Source organism: Microcebus murinus, chromosome 15 (genome assembly GCF_040939455.1).
Source record: "Microcebus murinus isolate Inina chromosome 15, M.murinus_Inina_mat1.0, whole genome shotgun sequence".
NCBI lineage: Eukaryota > Metazoa > Chordata > Mammalia > Primates > Cheirogaleidae > Microcebus > Microcebus murinus.
In genome coordinates, this window is record NC_134118.1 from 10,982,503 (window position 1) to 11,002,714 (window position 20,212).

The following is a 20,212-nucleotide window of genomic DNA, read 5'->3' on the forward strand; positions in this document are numbered from 1 at the left end:
TTAATATTTCAGCACTAATTAAGCCCTTATTAGGATCTTACTTTAGACTCTGTAAATACCATAAAAAGCTGTACTGTCTTATATACTAGCCAGTAATCAGATGTGGCTCATTGAGCTCTTAAAATGCTGAACTTAGCTGTGTTGCAAATGTAATATAAATTACACACCAGATTTTGAAAACTTAGTATAAAAATTAAATTTATTAATCTTATATTGATTATTTTCCCATGGACAGTGGAACAGTGGGGGTGGGGGTGGGAGCCATGGAGTTCTGTGGGCAGCATGTTGGGGACAGCAGACATAAGTGGCTCTTTTGTGGCTCTTATATTTCTATCATATAGTTCCAATACGCGGACTACAACTGAAGCATTTGTGCCGCAAAAACTCTTAAAGCCTGCATGATACAGCTTTGCATGCTTGGTCTATCTGATAGTGATTCTGTTTTCCAATTTACTTTGCTCCTCTTCGGACAGTTTAGAGTTTAGCTGTATGTAATATATTTAGTTTCGGATTTGAGTTTTTGACAAACATCAAAATGAATTCACCCCTAATTTTCACATTTTAAATTTTTGACCTTTAACACTGTAAATCTATACATCATACCGTTAGCCAGTATCATGAGGCCAGCAGAGGCTCCAAGACAGGAAGAATATAAATCTTTGGATTGATTGGTTGGTTGCTTAACAGTATTACATGACTCTGTGTTCATTTCTTCACAGAAATAAGTTTTTCCCTGAGTCAGTCATCAGAAATATTATGTATCAAATATTGCAAGGCCTGGCTTTTATCCATAAACATGGTAGGTTCTTTTTAAGTCTCATTTCTCTGCCTCTTTAGATTACTGTCAAGATTGTACATAGAAATTGTATGAACTGTTAAATAATATTCTATTAGATAACTACAAGTTTGGGGTATATGCCTATGCATACTGACTTTTTTATTTAAAAGAATTTAGAATTTCTTTAGTCCTATATGAGATAAAGTGGAATTTCTATAATCTATAACTCTCTTCCTATAATAATTTATAACTATTAAAAACTTGAATTTTTTAAGTTTGATCATCAGACCTTAGTCATCATAAACCCAACATGCAACCTCATTCCCCTAATTTATTATGGAAATGAAAAAAAAGGTTCTTCTTTTGGAAAAGATTAGACTGCTTTCATCTAGCATGACCAATTATTAACATTTAAATAGTTTAAAGCACCCTCTTAGAGTGTTTTATAGTTTTCCTTGTATTTACATTTAGTTGTATCTATTCTCTGAGTAGAATGAAAGCAAGTACTTGTTCTGTTTTCTGTGAATTTCTTGTTTATATATTTTAATTTATGTAGTTTTTGCATATCTATCAACCCAAAGTAATTATTAGTCTAAAAAGCGAATGTGATTTTGTGATTTTATTTATTTATTTTTTTTGGAGACAGAGTTTCACTCTGTGGCCCGGGCTAGAGTGTCATGATGTCAGCCTAGCTCACAGCAACCTCAAACTCCTGGCTCAAGCAATCCTCCTGCCTCAGCCTCCTGAGTAGCTGGGACTACAGGCATGTGCCACCATGCCTGGCTAATTTTTTTTTACATATATATATTTTTAGTTGTCCAGCTAACTTCTTTCTTTTAGTAGAGATGGGGTCTTGCTCTTGCTTAGGCTGGTCTCGAACTCCTGAGCTCAAATGATCCTGGGCTTTCCAGAGTGCTAGGATTACAGGCGCGAGCCACCACTGTGCCTGGCCATCCCATCACTTTTTAGGGCATAAGTGGTTTCTTTTTTAAGATGATGTTTCTAATTATGATAGGCTAAATTATATTGTTTATAAATCAAATAAAGCTATGTTTAAACATGATTTATTGTTTTTGTCTCTCTGTGTTACCAAGGCTTTTTTCATAGGGACATGAAACCAGAAAACTTGCTTTGTATGGGTCCAGAACTTGTGAAAATTGCTGATTTTGGACTTGCAAGAGAATTAAGGTCACAGCCACCATATACTGATTATGTCTCTACCAGATGGTGAGTAGTTTTATGCAGCTCTCCTGAGGCCTAAGTCTATATTGAAGTTTTCCTATAATGGATTATCACATATCTTTCTAGAGGCTCTATATAAAACTGAATTTTGTATTCTTTAAAGGGAAAGTATTGGTTCATTATTATTCTGATCAATGAAAAAAGAAGGAAAAGAATTCCATTATTCATTTAAGTATTTATTGAATACCTACTATGTGCCAAATATTGTTTTAGGCACAGGAAATACAGCAGTGAACAAACAAGAGAAAAATCTTTGCCTCATGCTGCTCACATGTGCTGCTTACATCGCAAATTAAAAATATTATGAGTCACCAACATAGCCAAAAAGTAGAAACAACCCAAATATTCATCTCCGATGAATGGATAAATATTCCATATACATATGATGGAATATTATTCAGCAATAAAAAGATGAAATACTGATTTATGCTCCAACATCAGTGAACCTTGCAAACATTACCTAAGTGAAATGAGCTAGTCACAAAGGACCAGATAGCCTACGATTCCACTGATACGAAATGTCCAGAGTAGGCAAATCTATAGAGACAGAAGTGGGTTAGTGGTTGCCTAAGGCTGGGGACAAGGAAGATAGATGAATAAGAGGCATGGGGTTTCTTTTGGAGTTAATGAAAATGTTCTAAAATTGATTGTGGTGATGGATACACAGCTCTGTGAATATACTAAAAGCCATTGAATTGTATACTTTAAATGAATGAATTGTACATTATATAAATTATATCTCAATAAAGCTGTTAAAAATATTTGTCAAAGTACAGTAAGTCATCCCTTAACTCTGTCGATAGGTTCTCAAACTGCACCTTTAAGTGAAACAACATATAACAAACCAATTTTCCCATCAGCTAATTGATACAAACAAGAGTGAAGTTTTTATGTCATATTTCTGGTTACAAAAACATCACTCAACTTCTAAATAAAGATCAAAACACTTCTAATACTAAACATTGAAATAAATGTGAGCTATACATACATTTAAGAAAGATTAACAAAAACAAGGGAAATAATTATGTACCTGTTTTCCAGTTCAGGGTCATGGGTGGCCCGAGCCTGTCCCAGTAGCTTAGGGCCAGGGCAGGTTGGATACTGTCCCCATCACAGGGCGCACTGACGCACACACCCGTGCTCAGACCACACAGACACACCAGTTCACCTGACGTGCACAGCTTTGGCACGTGGAGGACCCGGAGAAAACCCATGCAGCCATGGGAGGGAACGTTCAAACTCCGCACAGACAGCACCGGTTGGGAAGCAATTTTTTTTCTCATCAACGTTATAACAAAACAATGATGTTGAACATAGTGATGTTATTTGAGGACCTACTGTACTCTGAATGAAAGCAAAAAGACAGTATTATAAAACATTTGGACTGAAATATTTATACATTTCAATATGAAAAAGGAATTAGAATTGAAACTATCTTCCATTTACCAGACTTTGTGTTGGGCTTACCAGGCACCTTTGCTCTTGTAAATATTTGTCTCAATTATCAATATTGTTGTCTACAGAGAGGAGTCAATTGAGGGCATCAGTACTTTCAAAGTGATAAAAAGAAGAAAAGAAATCCACCACTCAGGGATAATCTTTGTTAATCTTTTGTTTTCTGTCTTCCATGTGAATATATACTGGACCTAATAATGCTTTGTAACAAGCTTTTTCTCCCTTTTTTCTTAATACATGGGATAGCACTTAATTCCATATTTATTCATTTGCGTTCCTTTCGGAGGCTACGTGAACATTTCACTTACATTTGTCTCCATCCCCACCCATTGTTTGTGGTCAGGGAACATGTGTTATGTCCAGTTGTCCCCAGCATGTACAAATGCCTGAAACACAGAAGGCACTTAATCCCCGTTCCTTGATTGAAACACATGACCAAAGCAGAATGTCACTGCCCATCAGTGTTTCAAATTACAATCAAAATAGCCATTTTTGTTTTGTTTTCTATTTTCATAGGTATCGTGCTCCTGAAGTTTTATTAAGATCTTCAGTTTATAGCTCTCCCATTGATATGTGGGCTGTTGGAAGTATAATGGCTGAATTATATACATTAAGGCCACTTTTCCCAGGGACAAGTGAGGTTGATGAAATCTTTAAGATTTGCCAAGTTTTAGGGACTCCCAAAAAAGTAAGTACTCTTGTCCCTAAATTATAACTTTTGATTATTTATAATTTTCTACTTTGCTTTTAATTGTTTTTTTTTTTTTTTGAGACAGAGTCTCGCTTTGTTTCCTGGGCTAGAGTGAGTGCTGTAGTGTCAGCCTAGCTCACAGCAACCTCAAACTCCTGGGCTTAAGTGATCCTCCTGCCTCAGCCTCCTGAGTAGTTGGTACTATAGGCATGAGCCACCATGCTCAGCTAACTTTTTGTTTCTATTTTTAGCTGACTGGCTAATTGTTTTTTCTATTTTTAGTAGAGATGGTGTCTCACTCTTGCTCAGGCTGGTCTCGAACTCCTGACCTCAAGGGATTCTCCTGCCTTGGCCTCCCAGAGTGCTAGGATTAATTGTATAACTTTTGATTATAATTTTTACCTAGATATCTGATATTTTACTTTTAAATAGGCACATGCTTTAATTGTTAATTTTCTTATCATCTTTATATTTCTTTTTATCGGGGTAGGATAAGGATTGCAAGAAGCCAGAATCCCACCAGACTGAAGAAAAAAGGCGCTTTTTAAACTTAAGGAAATTCTGTATATAGAGAGTGTAACTTTGGGTTGATGACCAGCTGACAGCTACATAGACAACCTGCTTAGGCTCATTGCTGGCTGCTTTGTGATTGTCTGTTGGCATCAGCTCTTTAACCCTTGGTGCCTTGGACCTTAACCCTTTCTTGTTTCCTTTTATATAACTCTGCCGTGGGCATTCGACTTCTTGAACTGAGTACTTTTTGATTAACTATTATATTTCAGCTAGACCTTACTTTCTGAGATGTGCTTAATAAGTGTAAGTGTGTATATCCTAATTAAATTAGTATGTGTCTTGTTAACATTAGACAAGAGAATGTAGATATTAAACCTTTGACATGATTGTCACTTCCCAGCTCTGTGCAATTTTTAACACTGGATGGCTATATATAATATATAATTAGGATCTTTGTAGTAACCAGCCTTTTTGTAAAGCATTTGCCCTTATTTGTTTAAAGTCACCCAGGTATCATCATCATCATCACCAAAACCAGACAGGAGTTTAATATTTTGAAATTTATTAAAGTACTTTCTCATTTTTTCCTGTCATTCAATGTTCTTTCTATTTTTGTTTGTAGCATTGAATGAATTGTATATGTGGTCTGTTATTTATATGAATCAACATTAAAATGTTCACACATGAATGATTTTCATATTACTATTCTGTTTTTAAATGGATTACTAAATACAATTTTTCTTTCTGCTCTCTCCTACCCATACTTTGTATGTTCCTGAAACAGAGTGACTGGCCAGAAGGATACCAGCTTGCATCCTCTATGAATTTCCGCTTTCCCCAGTGTGTTCCTATAAACTTAAAAACTCTTATTCCAAATGCCAGTAATGAAGCTATTCAGCTTATGACTGAAATGTTGAATTGGGATCCAAAGAAACGACCAACAGCAAGCCAGGTAAGACGAATCTCACTGTTATACCTTTTTAACATTTTGAGGTTTTATGATACGAGGGACGTTTTCATTTACAAAGACAAGTCTATTGCCAAAGTTTCAGCAAGAGAATTAAGCCCTAAAGCCCTAAGGCATCCAGTATATATAATGAATTAATTTTTAGGTATATAAGATCCATGGGAAAATTGCAAAAATAGCCACTGCAGTGGTTGTCTGTGTTTTGTAGTTCAAATGAAGAATCCTATGTGGTTGGGGCTGAAAGGAATTAATCTATTATGATAAAAATTTATACATGTGACAGACTAATTAAGAAGGAACTTGGCCGGGTGCGATGGCTCCTGCCTGTAATCCTAGCACTCTGGGAGGCTGAGGTGGGAGGATTGCTCAAGGTCAAGAGTTTGAAACCAGCCTGAGTGAGACCCCATCTCTACTAAAAATAGAAAGAAATTAATTGACCAACTAAAAATATATATACAAAAAAAAAAAGAAAAAACTAGCTGGGCATGGTGGCGCATGCCTATAATCCCAGCTACTCGGGAGGCTGAGGCAGGAGGATTGCTTGAGCCTAGGAGATTGAGGTTGCTGTGAGCTAGGCTGAAGCCATGGCACTCACTCTAACCTCGCAACAAAGTAAGACTCTGTCTCAAAAAACAAAATGAAGGAACTTGTCACGGGTAGCAAAAAGGCATCTCTTTAATAATTCAGCACGGTAGGACTTTATGTGCTGTCTTTATGGTTTAGAGCTGGGATTCTTGATCACTTCACACAACAGTGTCACCCTTCCCTAGGACTTGAGTAATAATATTCAGTCTCTGGCTCCCACATTAGGGCAGCACTGTGACGCCACACTTTATACCTTTGTGACTAACCTGCTAACATCTACACATGCACAGCAAGTCTTCTGGCCTTTAGAACACCATGCTTTTATCTCAAAGGGCTTCAATAAAAAAAGTGATAAGGTTTATTGTATTCTTAACATTGAAATATAAATTCTATGTCAAAATTACAAAAAATTATTTTGCTTTTTGGATTAAACTTGAGAAAATGCTTTCTAAAGGTCATCTGGAAGAACAAATAGGAAAGAATAGTCACGGCGAGTTAAAACAAGAATAAGTAATTAGAGTGGTGATAGGGGCAGACAGCTTGCCGCATCAGATAGTAGAGTAATGTGTAACTGACAATAATAACAACAGTGAAAGTACTGGCATCCAGGTTGACAAATAGCTTGGTATTCCAGAACGTATAAGTCAGGAAAAGACAGACGTGGCATCATAAATGGGGGAAGGACTGTTCAGTGAATGATACTGGGACAATTCACTAACTCTTAGGAAAAAAGTAAATTTAGGTTCTTACCACTTACCATACTTTACAAATAGATAACAGAAGGATTAAATTTAAAAAGTGTAAAAAAAAATACCTAAACTTTTAGAAACTTATAGAAAGCATACATGCATGCTCAATCTCAAGGTAAGAAAAATGGGTATAAAACTTATAGAAGAAACCACAAAAGGAAAACTCAGAAGATTTGATTACATAAAAATTAAAATTTTTTTCTATGTAAAAATCTTAAAATGGAAAAACAAGATAGCAAAATTTATTTTTAGCAAGTATGACAGTGTTAGTATCCTTAATATAAGGTTCCTATAAAAACATAAGAAAATACTGAAATGTTTGTGTATTTTCTTATCTTTCTAAATATTCATTATCTTTGTAATAAAGATATAGTAAGTTTTTCAAGTGTATTTAAAAAAGGCAAGTGAGCATGGGACATGAAAAAAATTCACCAGAAAAGACATACAAATTACCAAAAATATTTTTTAAATGTTGAATTCTTATTTACTATCATAAAATGCAATAAAGATGAGATACCACTTTACATCGCTCTTAGTAAGAGAAAGCAATATTGTGATGTATATATATAAAGAGCCTTAAAACAGAAAGTTGGATATTTAGACTCAAAGATGTTTAAGTATAATTGAAAACTGCCCATTGAAAGTTAATCTCTAAATGTTTCCAAATTTAAATTATGTACATCTTGAATTTGGAATATACTGCCACCATTAACAATGAATATTTTAAAAATTAATAATTTAGCAGATATCTCATGCTCAAATGCTATTATACATATAATATGATTTTGTTAAAAACTATATATGTTGTATGATGAGAAAAAAATACTGAAAAGAAAAATATCAAAAATGTTAGTAGTGGTTGTCTCTGGGTGTTGAGATTAGAGATGATTTTTATTTTTTTCTTGAGATCATTTATTGTCTACAGTGATCACTTATTCCCTTCATAAATAGAAAAAAATGCTAATATTAAAGTTTCCCCTCTGGAAGGAAGGCAGTTGGTATCTTAAAAGGGAAGAGTTGTTACAAAGCCTTGAAATTACAAAACACATCCTCAAAGGTTCCAGTTCCAAAATATACATTATTAATTTAGGAGCACTGACATACTAATTAATTAATGTGACTTAATTCAGAATTTGAGTACCTTCTATGTGCTAGGTACTGAGGTATTTAAATTATATCTGTTGCCTTCCACTTAGCAATATTACTGTAGTTATACAACAATTGCAGTAGGGAACATCTTAAAAGAAAAACTCCTTTTACTTCTGCTAGAATATACCTCTCTGCCCTTCCCCATACCCTTAACTAACTCTTTCTTGTGCACTGTTTCACAGCCCTGCTTTTAGTGGACGCAGAAAGATCTAGTTAGGGAGAAAGCTTGGTTAAGTTGCAGGATTCAAAGACCATCTATTAATAAAATACAGAGCTGCTTTCTTGTCCTCTGAAAACTGCCCTTTCACATGTGAGAAGGGATTAATTGTTGGTCAAGGCTGTGTTGCCACACAGGTGGGTACTGGCTGAGGTCATGGGACCAGGGCTTGGCGTTGTTAATGAGTACGTCCCCAGAAAACAGGAACAGCCGAGGCAGCAGGGCTGGGAATTTCCCTCCTTTGCCCAGGTATAGGATGCTGAAAGGGTAATTTTTTCACAGCTGTGTGGCATGGAAGGCTTCAGACATTCTCTAGAATATTTTCTCAATTTCAACCCTAACATTTCAGACCAGATAACTCTTTGTTGTAGGGGGCTATGCTGTGCATTATGAGATATTTAGCAATGTTCCTGGCCCTTTAGACACTAGGTGCCAGTAGCATTTCCCCACCCTGTCATCATAATAAAACATGTCTCCAGACATTACCAAATGTCTCCTAAGCACAAACTTGCCCCCAGTTGAGAACCACTGCTTTAGACTATGCTATCCAGACATCAGGAGGTCCTTTCTCCTCCATGCAAGCTCCTACCTCCTCTAGGTAAAAATCCAATGATGATTTTTATTAGTATTTTTGTATTTGCTTCCCATAAATGTCTTCTCCTTGCTGGCATATTGATAAACACATATGTATTTGTAGTCTCCTTTCTCAGAAATTTTTTGTTGTTATACTCAGGCTGAGAATAACCCTGAATTTTATAGACAGCTGTGGCTAATCATTTTAAATAAACTATGTGGAAGTTTTTCTTAACTTAATTCTTAATGCATTTTGATGTACTCTGAACCATGATCAGTGTCTAGTATTTTAGAGTGAATTAATCATATCAGTTAGCCAATGCTTATAGATTAGATTTTGTTTTCATGCAAAAATCTTTAAATAAATGGAACAGTTGTTTTGCCTACATGTTAAAATTAAAAGTGAGTTTTTATATTTTTTCTACTCGTACTTTTAAATTTTTTTAATGGAATTTATTTCTCAAATCATTTCTTTTCTGGTTATATTTTAGAAATGGCCACATACGGGCACTGGATGGTGGAAAATATGGGTGCTTTCTTGATCTTTGAAGCTTATGTAGGCTAATGCTAAATGCCTAGCCCAGTGCCCAGACAATCATAGTTTATGTGCAATAAATTTAGGTGGAACCACTTTCTCTTTTTTGTTATTTCCATGCTTTTACAGGCATTGAAACATCCATATTTTCAAGTTGGTCAGGTATTAGGCCCTTCCTCAAATCATCTGGAATCAAAACAGGCTTTACACAAGCAGCTGCAACCAATAGAACTGAAGCCATCTTTAGTTGAACTAGAACCTAAGCCTCTGCCAGATATAATTGATCAGACTGTCGGACAGCCTCAGCCAAAAACCAGCCACCAACCGCTGCAGCCCATTCAGCCACCACAGAACGTGAGTGTCCAGCAACCTCAACAGCAACAGAATCAGCAGAAACCGCCACTATTTCCAAGTATCATCAAAAACATGCCATGTGTAAGTAGCCAGTAATGACACTTGACATGAAATAGCTTGACTCACACAATTAGGATTCTGTTTCAAGGCATTTCTAATTATGTTGGGGAAGATATAAAAGAATTATGGTATGTTAAAACCCCCCTGGTTCCTCTGGTAGAAGTTTGGAATGAGATAACTTAAAAATTCTAATATGGTTTATAAAGAGAAAAACTTTCAGAATGAAAGTAATAAAGTTTGCATGCTACAGACGTCCTTTTAACAGTTCATTTGATGTAGAAGAATTCAAAGAAAGAATGAAAAAGAATCAGGTACTCCAGAGTACTGATCCTGAATCTTAAGTATTTTAACAGTACTGCAATTTTACAGTTTTTAAATGCTAATGAACATGAACAGAATAGGTTTATTTTATTTTTTAATTGTCAGGCATAGTATAAAACCTCTTCTTCCTACTTCTTTTGTTCTGTTCCAGGAGCTCATCAAGTGCCATATTATTTAGCCGTCCCCTCGGGGTGTACACTTCCAAATGTGTTTGCATTATGGCATTCTAGGACTGAAAGAGATCTTAACACTGTATCCAATTCCTTATCCAGTCCCCAACCACCCCCACCATCCTAGTATAAGTGAGGCTTCCTAAGCCCCCAATAGCAGTAATTACAGTCTAATATATTATTAATTACTTTTTTCATGTTATCATTTATTATCTGGCCCTTCCTACTAGGATGAAAGCTCCGCGAGGTTGGGAATGTTTGTTTTGTTTATCAGTATAGCCCCAGAACCTAGAATGGTGCCTCCCACATGGTAGGTAGATTCTCAATAAATATTTGTTGAACGAACGAATGAATTAATTAATAATTGTCCACACTGTTTTTAAACCTCCAGGGTCCTGGGGAGTCTACTTCATCTGTTGGACAGTTCTGAACATTTTTCCTTATGCTGAGCTAAAATCTGGTTTTAGATAGCTTTTAATAACATCTAATCACTCTTCTAGAAAAGGCAACCTTTTAGATATTTGAAGATTGCTCTTGTATTATCTGCCCTTTTCCTAGGAAAAACATCCTCCTTCCCGGACATGCTCTGAATATGACATCATTCACCAACCACTGAGTGACCCTAAGATCCTGTGTGTGAAGGAGCCTTTAAATCCCCTCACCTGCCTATTTCCCACCTGGAATGAGGCTGCCAGAGGTAGACAGAGACAGAGCATAGGGAGGACAGGGCAGAGTAAATCTCCTCCAGCATTCCAAAACCATATATTCACTCCTGCTCCCAAGGTTTGCATTCTCCCCTCCTTTTTTTTTCTTGGCACATCAAATGTTGACTTGTACTGAGAGGGAAGGAAAGAAAGTTAACATGTATTGAGCAGCTGCTCAGTGCTGTCTGTGCACTGTGCTGGGCGCCCGTGTGTGCTCTCTCAGTGCCTAGTAACCTAGCCCTAGAATTTGACCTAGCTAGTAAGTTCCAGAGCTGGGACTGAGCATTCATTCTGTCAACTGAAATTTCTAAGTCTACCTGAAGCATTTATAAATGCTTCTGCTAAATCACATATCCTGTACCTCTACTTATATATTTGATCTCTAGGATTCAAAGAGTTGCAAGACTTCACTTTTATGTCTCAAATTTCTAGTTATTTTTGAACCCTTATTTTTTCTTCTCAGTTTGGCCATTCCAGCTTATTGCCACTATGGATTTGTTTAGTTGTTTGTTTTTCTCCTGTGTTTCCATGATGAACAGAACAGCAGGGAGCCTTTGGGCAGGCCACTAGAACCTTGTTCTAGATTGACATTGATCCATTAGTCAGAAGTCTTGGTCAGATTATGGAACTATGTACTGATCTACCTTTGCTGTGCTTTCACCACTTTATTTCAGTGGTAAGGATGCCATGAAACATCCTGTCACCCACTTGACTGACGTGGACATGTACTACATCCAACACATTCATTTTTGCTCTTTATGAAAAACAATGGGCCTCTAAGATTCACCATTTTTTCCCTTAGTGTATATAAACGTTCTCTTTAATAATTGATTTTAGAATTTTTGCTTTCATAGTATACCAAACTTAACGTACAGTTTGCAAAAATCCTCCTTGTATTTTCTGAAAATAATTTATATTTGCCCCTTTATAGTTTTCCCAGACATACATGCTTCTTTGCTGTCACTGACATTCTTCAGCAGTGTTCAGCATCAGTGCCCTAAAATACAGTGCCACGAAAAGGAGGCTTGAATTCAGTGAAGTGTGTTGTTTTATTAACTCTACTCATCTGGAACTTCAGATCTTTGTATTCCCTTCAGTCTGGAGATCGTTGTCTCTGGCAAAGAAAATAACAGTACAGAAGTTGTCAGAGACCACTTTTTGTCATTATCCATCCTTATGACAGCACCAGCTTCAAGCAATAGCATATCCATTTTTAAAGCATCTTCTTGCTGCCAACAAAGCTGTATTTGGCTGCCTTCCTTCCAAGCTCTATTTGCTGGTTTTGAATTGCCTTGGTGATTTTGCTGTTTATATGCCCCAAACCACTCTATGAATTTGTATAAAACCAATTCATTGTCTGTCCCAAGTCAGGATGTCCACATTCCTTATTTCTGTTAATGGTGCCACCATTCTGAGACAATCAGACTCAGATTTCCCTCTCTGTGTCCATTAGGATTACATTCAGTGACTTATGACAGAAACACCAACCACTGTGGCTTAAACAATAGGGGTTGTTTTTCCTCACTTAACAAGAAGCTGGGTGGCAGGCACCCTGGAGCTTGTGCAGCTTCCAAAGGAAACAGGCTGGGCCGCCTTCCTGTTCCATCGCCCTCAGCAAGTGGCTTTCGTGGCTGTGGCCATGAGATGGTTGTTGCTCCTTTGGGTGTCATGTCTGCATTCTAGGAGGGGGAAGAGTGAAAGATACTGGTACATGCCAGCCTCAGTGTCCACTCCTTAAGGCTGTCTCCACTTGGGAAGGGCACTAAGGCTTTGAGAACTCAAGTCACTTGCCCAAAGAGACACAGCCAAGTCTCAGTTTTCTGGATCCTTCACATCAATGAAGGGTCAGCTCAGATCCTAAATATTCACGTCTCCCCCCCAACCCAAGTTCACAAAATTCTCTCCTCTAAATACCTATTATATTTTTGGCATTTACTACCTGTTTTTGTTAATGCTTTTAAGTGTGTGTGTATGTTATCTCCTTTAGTATATGGAGGGCTCATTGAGAATGAGGATTCTTAGTGTCTAATACAATAGCTCATGCATGAAAGGCATTCAGCACGTGATTAAAGATTATGACGACTGATTTTTCCACCACAGAAGCCAAACAGCCATAAAAATGCAAGGAGGCGCTGGGGCCAGGCTGTCTTCAAGTCTGGAGACAGCTGGGAGGAGTTTGAGGACCATGATTTTGGAGCCTCCCATTCCAAGAAGCCAAGCATGGGCATTTTCAAAGATAAGAGGAAAAAAGATACTCCATTTTGGTAAGTTCTCATATTTCTCAGGAAAAAAATATTTTTATCATGTGTCAACTTTATTTTACTCATTAAATATAAATGCATGTAGACCTTAAAAGAAAAAAAACTTGGCTTAATTAATATTGTTCTCTTCTACAAAACCCAAATCCTTATGCATACTTCTGAAAAGTTAAGACTCTTAACTTCTCACAGGAATGATTCTCAGTATTGGTGGGTGAGTGGTGTGGGTGTGTGCGTGTGTAGGAAGGGTTTCTTGTTCAGTTTTTATGGTACTGTTGTGAATTGTAATCATCATTATTCCCATCTGAAATTCACAAGCCTATTTGCAGAAAGAGAGCACCATGTACAAAGTTAGTGGTTTCTTCTGATGGTGTTAAGATTTAATTATTAGCTTGCTTGCTATACTAAACTTTTGTTGATCATTTTCTGAACTTTTTCTGGAAGTTTAATATTTCTAGAAGTCCCTTTTATTTTTATAAGTTAGATCCTTATTAGTATATTATTCAACGTTGAAGTTAAGATAGGTTAAATTTTGGTGAACATTTTGGAAAAATACTTTCAATTTTTTCCTCTTTGGAACAGAAGAGGCATCGGGAGAACAGCTGTACTGCGAGTCAGGGAAATTGTCCAGTAGCTGTCTGGCAGGGTATAGTGCAGACTTTGGGGCACACATACCCTCGAAGATGCATGAAGACTCTCTAGAGGGGACATATGCTTGGATAATTCTTCGACAGTCAATTTCCAGATCCTTAGGTTTCATACATACCCTTGCCTAAAATACATGAAATTGAGGACAATCCCACTTAGAGGAATCCTCTCCCTCTTTAGGCAAGAAAGTCACATCTCTCAGCTATTTCAAATTTTACATGACACTAGAGGCACTAAATAAAGGGAGAAATCAGAAGACTGGCACCTTTTACTGAAAAGGCTTTCTGTTGTTTCTTATGTATATTTATCTTAAGTGGAGAACCCTGCATTAGAAGTAGGGCACAGTAGTCTGCCCTTATATGTGGTTTCACTTTCTATGATTTCAGTTACTTGACACAGTTCAACTAGATATTTGCAGAGAGAGAGAGAGACCACATTCACATAACTTACTATAGTATATTGTTATGATTGTTCTATATAATTATTAGTTATTGAAGTTAATCTCTTACTGGGCCCAATTTATAAACTTCTTCATAAGTATGTAGGTACATATAGGAAAACACAGTATGTAAGACCTGGATATAGTAGATCCAAGATCCACTGGGGGTGTTAGAACACAGCTACTCAGGTAAGGGGGGCTGCTCTATTTTAGCCTGTGCTGGGAAGCATGTCGATTCAGAACTACTGAAGCACCAAGGGATAGTCTTATATACTCTTTTAAATGTACGAGAATGTTCTGTAGGACCATCTCATTTTCCAAACCCACACATAAAAATCTTATATATTTTTTGAAGATTGAGAGTGTTTTATGGATAAGATAGTTAAAACTTATTTTTATTAAGTCTTACCATGAAATATTCCAGTTACAGTCAATCTTCACAATATGCCATCTTATAAAATATTTACTTTTTTCTATCTTCTGTTAACAAGAAACAAGAAATAAATTTATTTAGAATGAAAAATTGTAGATGTCAACTTAAAGATGTGCAGGGAGTTACATAGTTTTTTAAAAAATAATTCTTTGGGTCTAGGAGCAGAAGAGCTCAAAAACCATTGATACAGTGTATGGACGGCTTGAAAACTTTTTTTAACTCATGTCATTCTAATTTTAGCAAAACTTTTATAATATATTTTTGAGGATGGTAGAAATTTGAATTAAAACTTATAGTTAAGATCAGAGTTGTAGTCTATATGCCTGATTCTGGCAAGGGACCAATTGGTAAATCTCAATATCAGTTGTCCTTTTTGTCTTGAAATTCTTTAGAAAAACTATATGACAATGAATTTTTCTTGTGGGTATTTCTTCTACATTTTTATTTTTTTGTATCTTTCAATAGCCCTGTACAATTCTAGGCATATAGTTATTGTAATTATCAATATACTACCATCTACCTAAACTTTATTTATAATCTTCATACTCCAATAATAATATCTGCAGAACAGGACACCGAGACTCAGGTTGGGTAAGTTTGCCAAGACAGATGAGGCTTAATTCAAATCCAGGTCTTCTCTCTCCTGCACCACACCACCTCTTCAGCAGCAGGAGCTCAAGGACTCGGTGAATTGAACAGACTCTGTTATTCCCTGCTCGGTCTCTCGGGCAGCCGGGGCTTCTCCACTAAGAATACAGAGTGCTAAATACTAACATGTAAACCTTTTATTTAATGTTTATCTTTTATTAAAGTAAAAAAAAGCAAGATATTTATACTCACATTTATATTTACATTTATACTCAGTAGCCATTTACTAAACACTTGGTTGGTATTAAGCCTGTCCTCAACCCATCAAGTATACAGCAGCAGAAATAAGACCTTCAAAGAACTATAACATGAGACAAGAGTGTGTATTTAGTGCCAGGAATGCAGGAGCCGCAAGGAGCTCTGAGAGTTCTGTCTATGGGCAGAGCACTCTGATGAGGAGAGGAAAGTCTTTAGAGTGAGCAGTTTGGGAATGGGGTAGACTTTTCAGTCGGTGGTGTAACAACAGCAGGAAGGGTAGGGAAGATGCCAGAGGTGGGCAGGGCTGTTTCCAATGAAGTGGATGTACCTGTGTCAGGAACTACCCCAAAGGGAGTGACCAGCAGTTCAAAGGGCCAGTCAAGTTAGTGTCCATTTCCAAGGGGGTTGACTTGGTGAGTAGAATGTGGCAGTATGAATTTCTAGGTGGTAACTGCAGATTCTTAGAGTTAAGACAGATGATGGGAGTTAGGTAGTACATTCTGGCCCCAGCAAACAAGGAAGCCCAGTTGGAGGGTGGTAGGGAAGGTCAGTTGTGAAGAGCTCATTACAGCACACAGGAATGGGCAGCAAAACAAGTTATAGCCCCATTCTCTGGTAGTGAAGGCTGCCTTGTGCACTGCTGCTTAGTTAAAATGGCCTCAGGAACAAGACAGAGCTAAGCCTGGAAGCTGAAAGTCCCCAGTTCGTAGACAGAAAAAGGGTTGGGGGAGGCAGGGACCGAGTGGCAGAGTCAGTCTTAGTACTGACACCACTGAACAGCCAGCCAGGTGCTCAGCCACAGGTTCTATGCTGGGGAATGGGCATGTCTCAGCAAATACCTATATTCTATATATACCTATATATTATCTAAATACCTATATGCTATGCATGTCACTAGGGTAATTGGAAATTTTACATGGGAGCTTTACTAGCCCTTCTTTCCCCACTTCGGTTTTCTTAGCCCATCTAGCCATGCCCCAAGTTATTTTAGTTGACAGGTGAAGATGGCTATGATTGTCTTCCCTTTCAGTGCACCAGCTTCACACTGCAGCAGTTACAGGAAAGATAGAAACATACTGATGTTAGGTCCAGAGCTGAAAGGGATACACACGAAGCCTCGGGGGTAGCAAAATGCCATTTATTTGAGCAGATGGGTGGAGGCCAAAAAAAGCATCCACCACAAGGGGGAGGGGGAAGCATTGGGTTTTATAGAGGGTTTTTCCAGCAATGGGGCCAGAACAGCCAGTGTAATAAATGCTTTTTCAAATGACCAGTTTCTGGGATCCCTGCATTGGTCTCATCCTGTAGACATAAGGGAGGGGTGTAGTTTGACCTTGTGTGGGGAGGGGGGTGATAGGAATGCTGATTATCACTGCAGCTGTCTGGTCTGGAGTTAGATTTACAACCTCTGGACTCTCCAGACTCCTGCGGCTTTTGTTTCACAGGCTTTATGATTACTGTCTAAGTTTTCCATTAACCGCATTAAGTCCTCTACTGTTTGGGTTCTCACCCTAGGCCAACCTAACAACTACACACAAGCAAACTGCTGCTCCACTATAAAGCTTCCTGTCATGTACTGTCTGGTATCAGAAATGATTCTATACACTGCTTAATATCTACTGAGGGTAGAGGGGATTTGTCATTTAGCCAAAGGACTCCAATGAAAACCATTGACTGGTTTGAAAAGATGGACAGAGGGTGGGTAGGAACTTCTCTTTGTTCACGTTGTAATGCTGCCTCATGTTGACTTTCAAGGCTTCCTGAGTCAGTACCCTCAGGCTCCAACCACTCCCTAGGGGAAAACAAGAACTTACCTGCTCCTATTTCTCTAAAATCTGATTCTGAATTGTCAACTGCTTCAACAGCTAAACAGTACTACTTGAAACAATCAAGATACCTTCCAGGTAAGCAGAGAAAATAAATAGTTATTGCTAACTAGAGTATAGATAGGTCAGGCTCAAGTGTCCTGGAATCTCTGGAGAAAGGGCACCAGTAAAAAAAAAAATATAATAATCTCAATGTGCTTTGGTAGCTCAGCCTGTTTTCTGGATCTCCTGTTTCTGCTCAAGAAATGCATAGTAGCTAAATATCAGAATTATGAACATGCTTCCAAAAAATACCTCCCTCCTCCTGCAAAGCTATATAGTTAGTAAGTGCTAATAAATGTTATTGAAACAATTCTGCATTCCCATTACAACTTTTTATAAAATGTAGATTTTTAAATACTGTTTACTACATGATCTAATGTAAGTTTTTAAAGATCATTCTGGCTGCTGGGCAGAGCATGCTAGGGGCTCAAGAGAGGCAGGGACACTGATCCAGAGGCCATGACACTTATCCAGATGGGAGAGGGTGGAGGCCTGTTCCCAAGTGGAAGCAGCAGAGCTAGAAGTGGGTAGAATCTAGACGGATCCTGGTCACGCACCTGACAGAACTTGTGGTCAGGCGAGCGGGGGTGATGCGCAGGAGTGGAAGGAATCCGAGTCAGCTTCGGAGGCTTTGGCTTGGCAGCTGTGTGGGTGGCGGTGACGTGGGCTGAGACAGGAGCAGGAGAGCACGGGAGCGTGGAGGCGGAGAATCGAGAGTGGAGTTCAGCTTACCTGTGGAACATCTGAGTTGATCTGACAGACACCTGGATATATGAATCTGGGGCTTGGGAGAAAGCTCTAGACAGACAGTGGGGAGTTTATCATGTGCCTGCAAACAGCACTTTCTCCTTGAAATCCAATGAAAAAACAGTTTCAGATTCAGTTTAATCGAAAAGGTAATCAATTTTTACATTATCATGTGTCTGTACAGATATATCTTTAGTCCAGTGAGGAGGAGGTGATCTTTTTCTTTTGGGTTTTTATGGGCTTGCTCATTTCTAGCTTTCTAAATGCAATGAGCAGGCTCTGGGTTTACCTGAGGAAGATTTGCTTTTTACAGCTAAGTATCCTGAGCAAGCCATGGTCTTCATTTCCCAGAAGCTTGGTTTGGGAGGGAGGGTAAGGCAGATGAGCAGAAAGGTTGAGGCTGGATTTATTAGCAAGAGATTGGTACGTCACACCTTTTCCTGTGTACCTCATAGGCAGCCATATAAATTTCAGTTCTAGGAATCTAGCTGGGACCCACTCCTGTTAGTAATTGAAGAGAGAGAAAAAAATGAAACTGCACGAAGTTTAGAAATGACTGGGAGAGAAAACAGGAGACGTAGTGGGTGTGCAGGGTGAGCCGCAACTGTCAAGTCAGAACGAATTTACAAGATCAAACCAAGGCTTTGCAACTGCGCTCCTGTGCTGATTTGTGAGGAGGAAGGCACTAATGGTTCTAAGCGAGGTTGAAGAGATTGGCATGAAGTTATCAAGGACAGAGCAAAACTTTATAACTGAGTATTTGGAGATCTAAGTAGGTTAAATATTAAGGTTTGTTTCATTGTAAGCAAATTATTTAGGCTCTGTGGCAGCAGGGTGAGGCATGGGAAGCAGGCCTGAAAAAACACAGGTCTTGAAATTAGAAAGATTGTGCACATCTGGGTAGAGAAACAGGGAAGACAGTTATGTGTATCTCATTGGTAGCATATAGCAAATGAATTTGCAAATATCTTCTTAAAATAGTTGGGGGTGGGGATGAAGAAATATAGACAGGAGAAATAAGTTCTAATATTTGGTAGTATAGTAGGAAAATTATAGCTAATAATTTATTGTATATTTCAAAATAGCTAGAAGAGATGAGTTATAATATTCCAAATACATAGAAAAGATAAATGTTTAAGATGTTGGATCTCTCAGTTATCCTGACTTGATCATTGCACATTGTATACATGTGTCAGAATATCACATGTACTCCAAAATATGTACAAATATGATATAGCGCTTAAAAAGGGGGGGTGGGTGGGTACGGTGGCTCATGCCTGTGATCCTAGCACTCTGGGAGGCCTAGGTGGGCTCGAGGTCAGGAGTTCAAAACCAGCCTGAGCAAGAGCGAGACCCCATCTCTACTATAAATAGAAAGAAATTAATTGGCCAACTAATATATATAGAAAGCATTAGCCGGGCATGGCGGCGCATGCCTGTAGTCCCAGCTACTTGGGAGGCTGAGGCAGTAGGATTGCTTGACCCCAGGAGGTTGAGGTTGCTGTAAGCTAGGCTGAGGCCATAGCAGTCACTCTAGCCTGGCAACAAAGCAAGACTCTGTCTCAAAAATAAAAAAAAAAAATAAAGAGGGGAGGGGAGGATCCAGATTCTTGTGAGCCTAGGGATGGGGATTAGGAAATTCCCATGCAGTAAAATTTTTACTAATGTAATATATAAACATGGCATTGTTTTCTTGGCGTTTGTTTTTTGTTTTCTTGGTCACTTTTTAAAAATTGGAAATATTTTGAGTTTTTGGAAATCTACTCTTAACACTGAAGTCCCTATTCTTTCTTCCTCATAAGGTCAAATTTTCACCACTGTAATCTCTTCTGCAGTTTGAAAAAGACTGTTCTATTTGTGCCATTATGCTATGAATCTGGAAAGTGAGAAAAAATTTAATTTATTCTAAC

General features: G+C 38.0%; 1 protein-coding gene across 6 annotated transcripts in view; it reads left to right on the plus strand.

Moving 5' to 3' along the window:
- The window catches only part of MAK (male germ cell associated kinase), a 57,392-nt gene that overhangs the window by 18,178 nt on the left and 19,002 nt on the right, over positions 1 to 20,212 (plus strand). For all 6 annotated transcript variants that reach the window (XM_012753630.3, XM_020280115.2, XM_012753632.2 and 3 more), the window contains 7 exons: positions 720 to 799; positions 1,873 to 2,005; positions 3,992 to 4,163; positions 5,464 to 5,631; positions 9,584 to 9,889; positions 13,164 to 13,327; positions 17,443 to 17,591. In XM_012753630.3, coding sequence (XP_012609084.3) covers positions 720 to 799; positions 1,873 to 2,005; positions 3,992 to 4,163; positions 5,464 to 5,631; positions 9,584 to 9,889; positions 13,164 to 13,327; positions 17,443 to 17,591 — 1,172 coding nt within the window. The remainder of the gene's footprint in view (positions 1 to 719; positions 800 to 1,872; positions 2,006 to 3,991; positions 4,164 to 5,463; positions 5,632 to 9,583; positions 9,890 to 13,163; positions 13,328 to 17,442; positions 17,592 to 20,212) is intronic.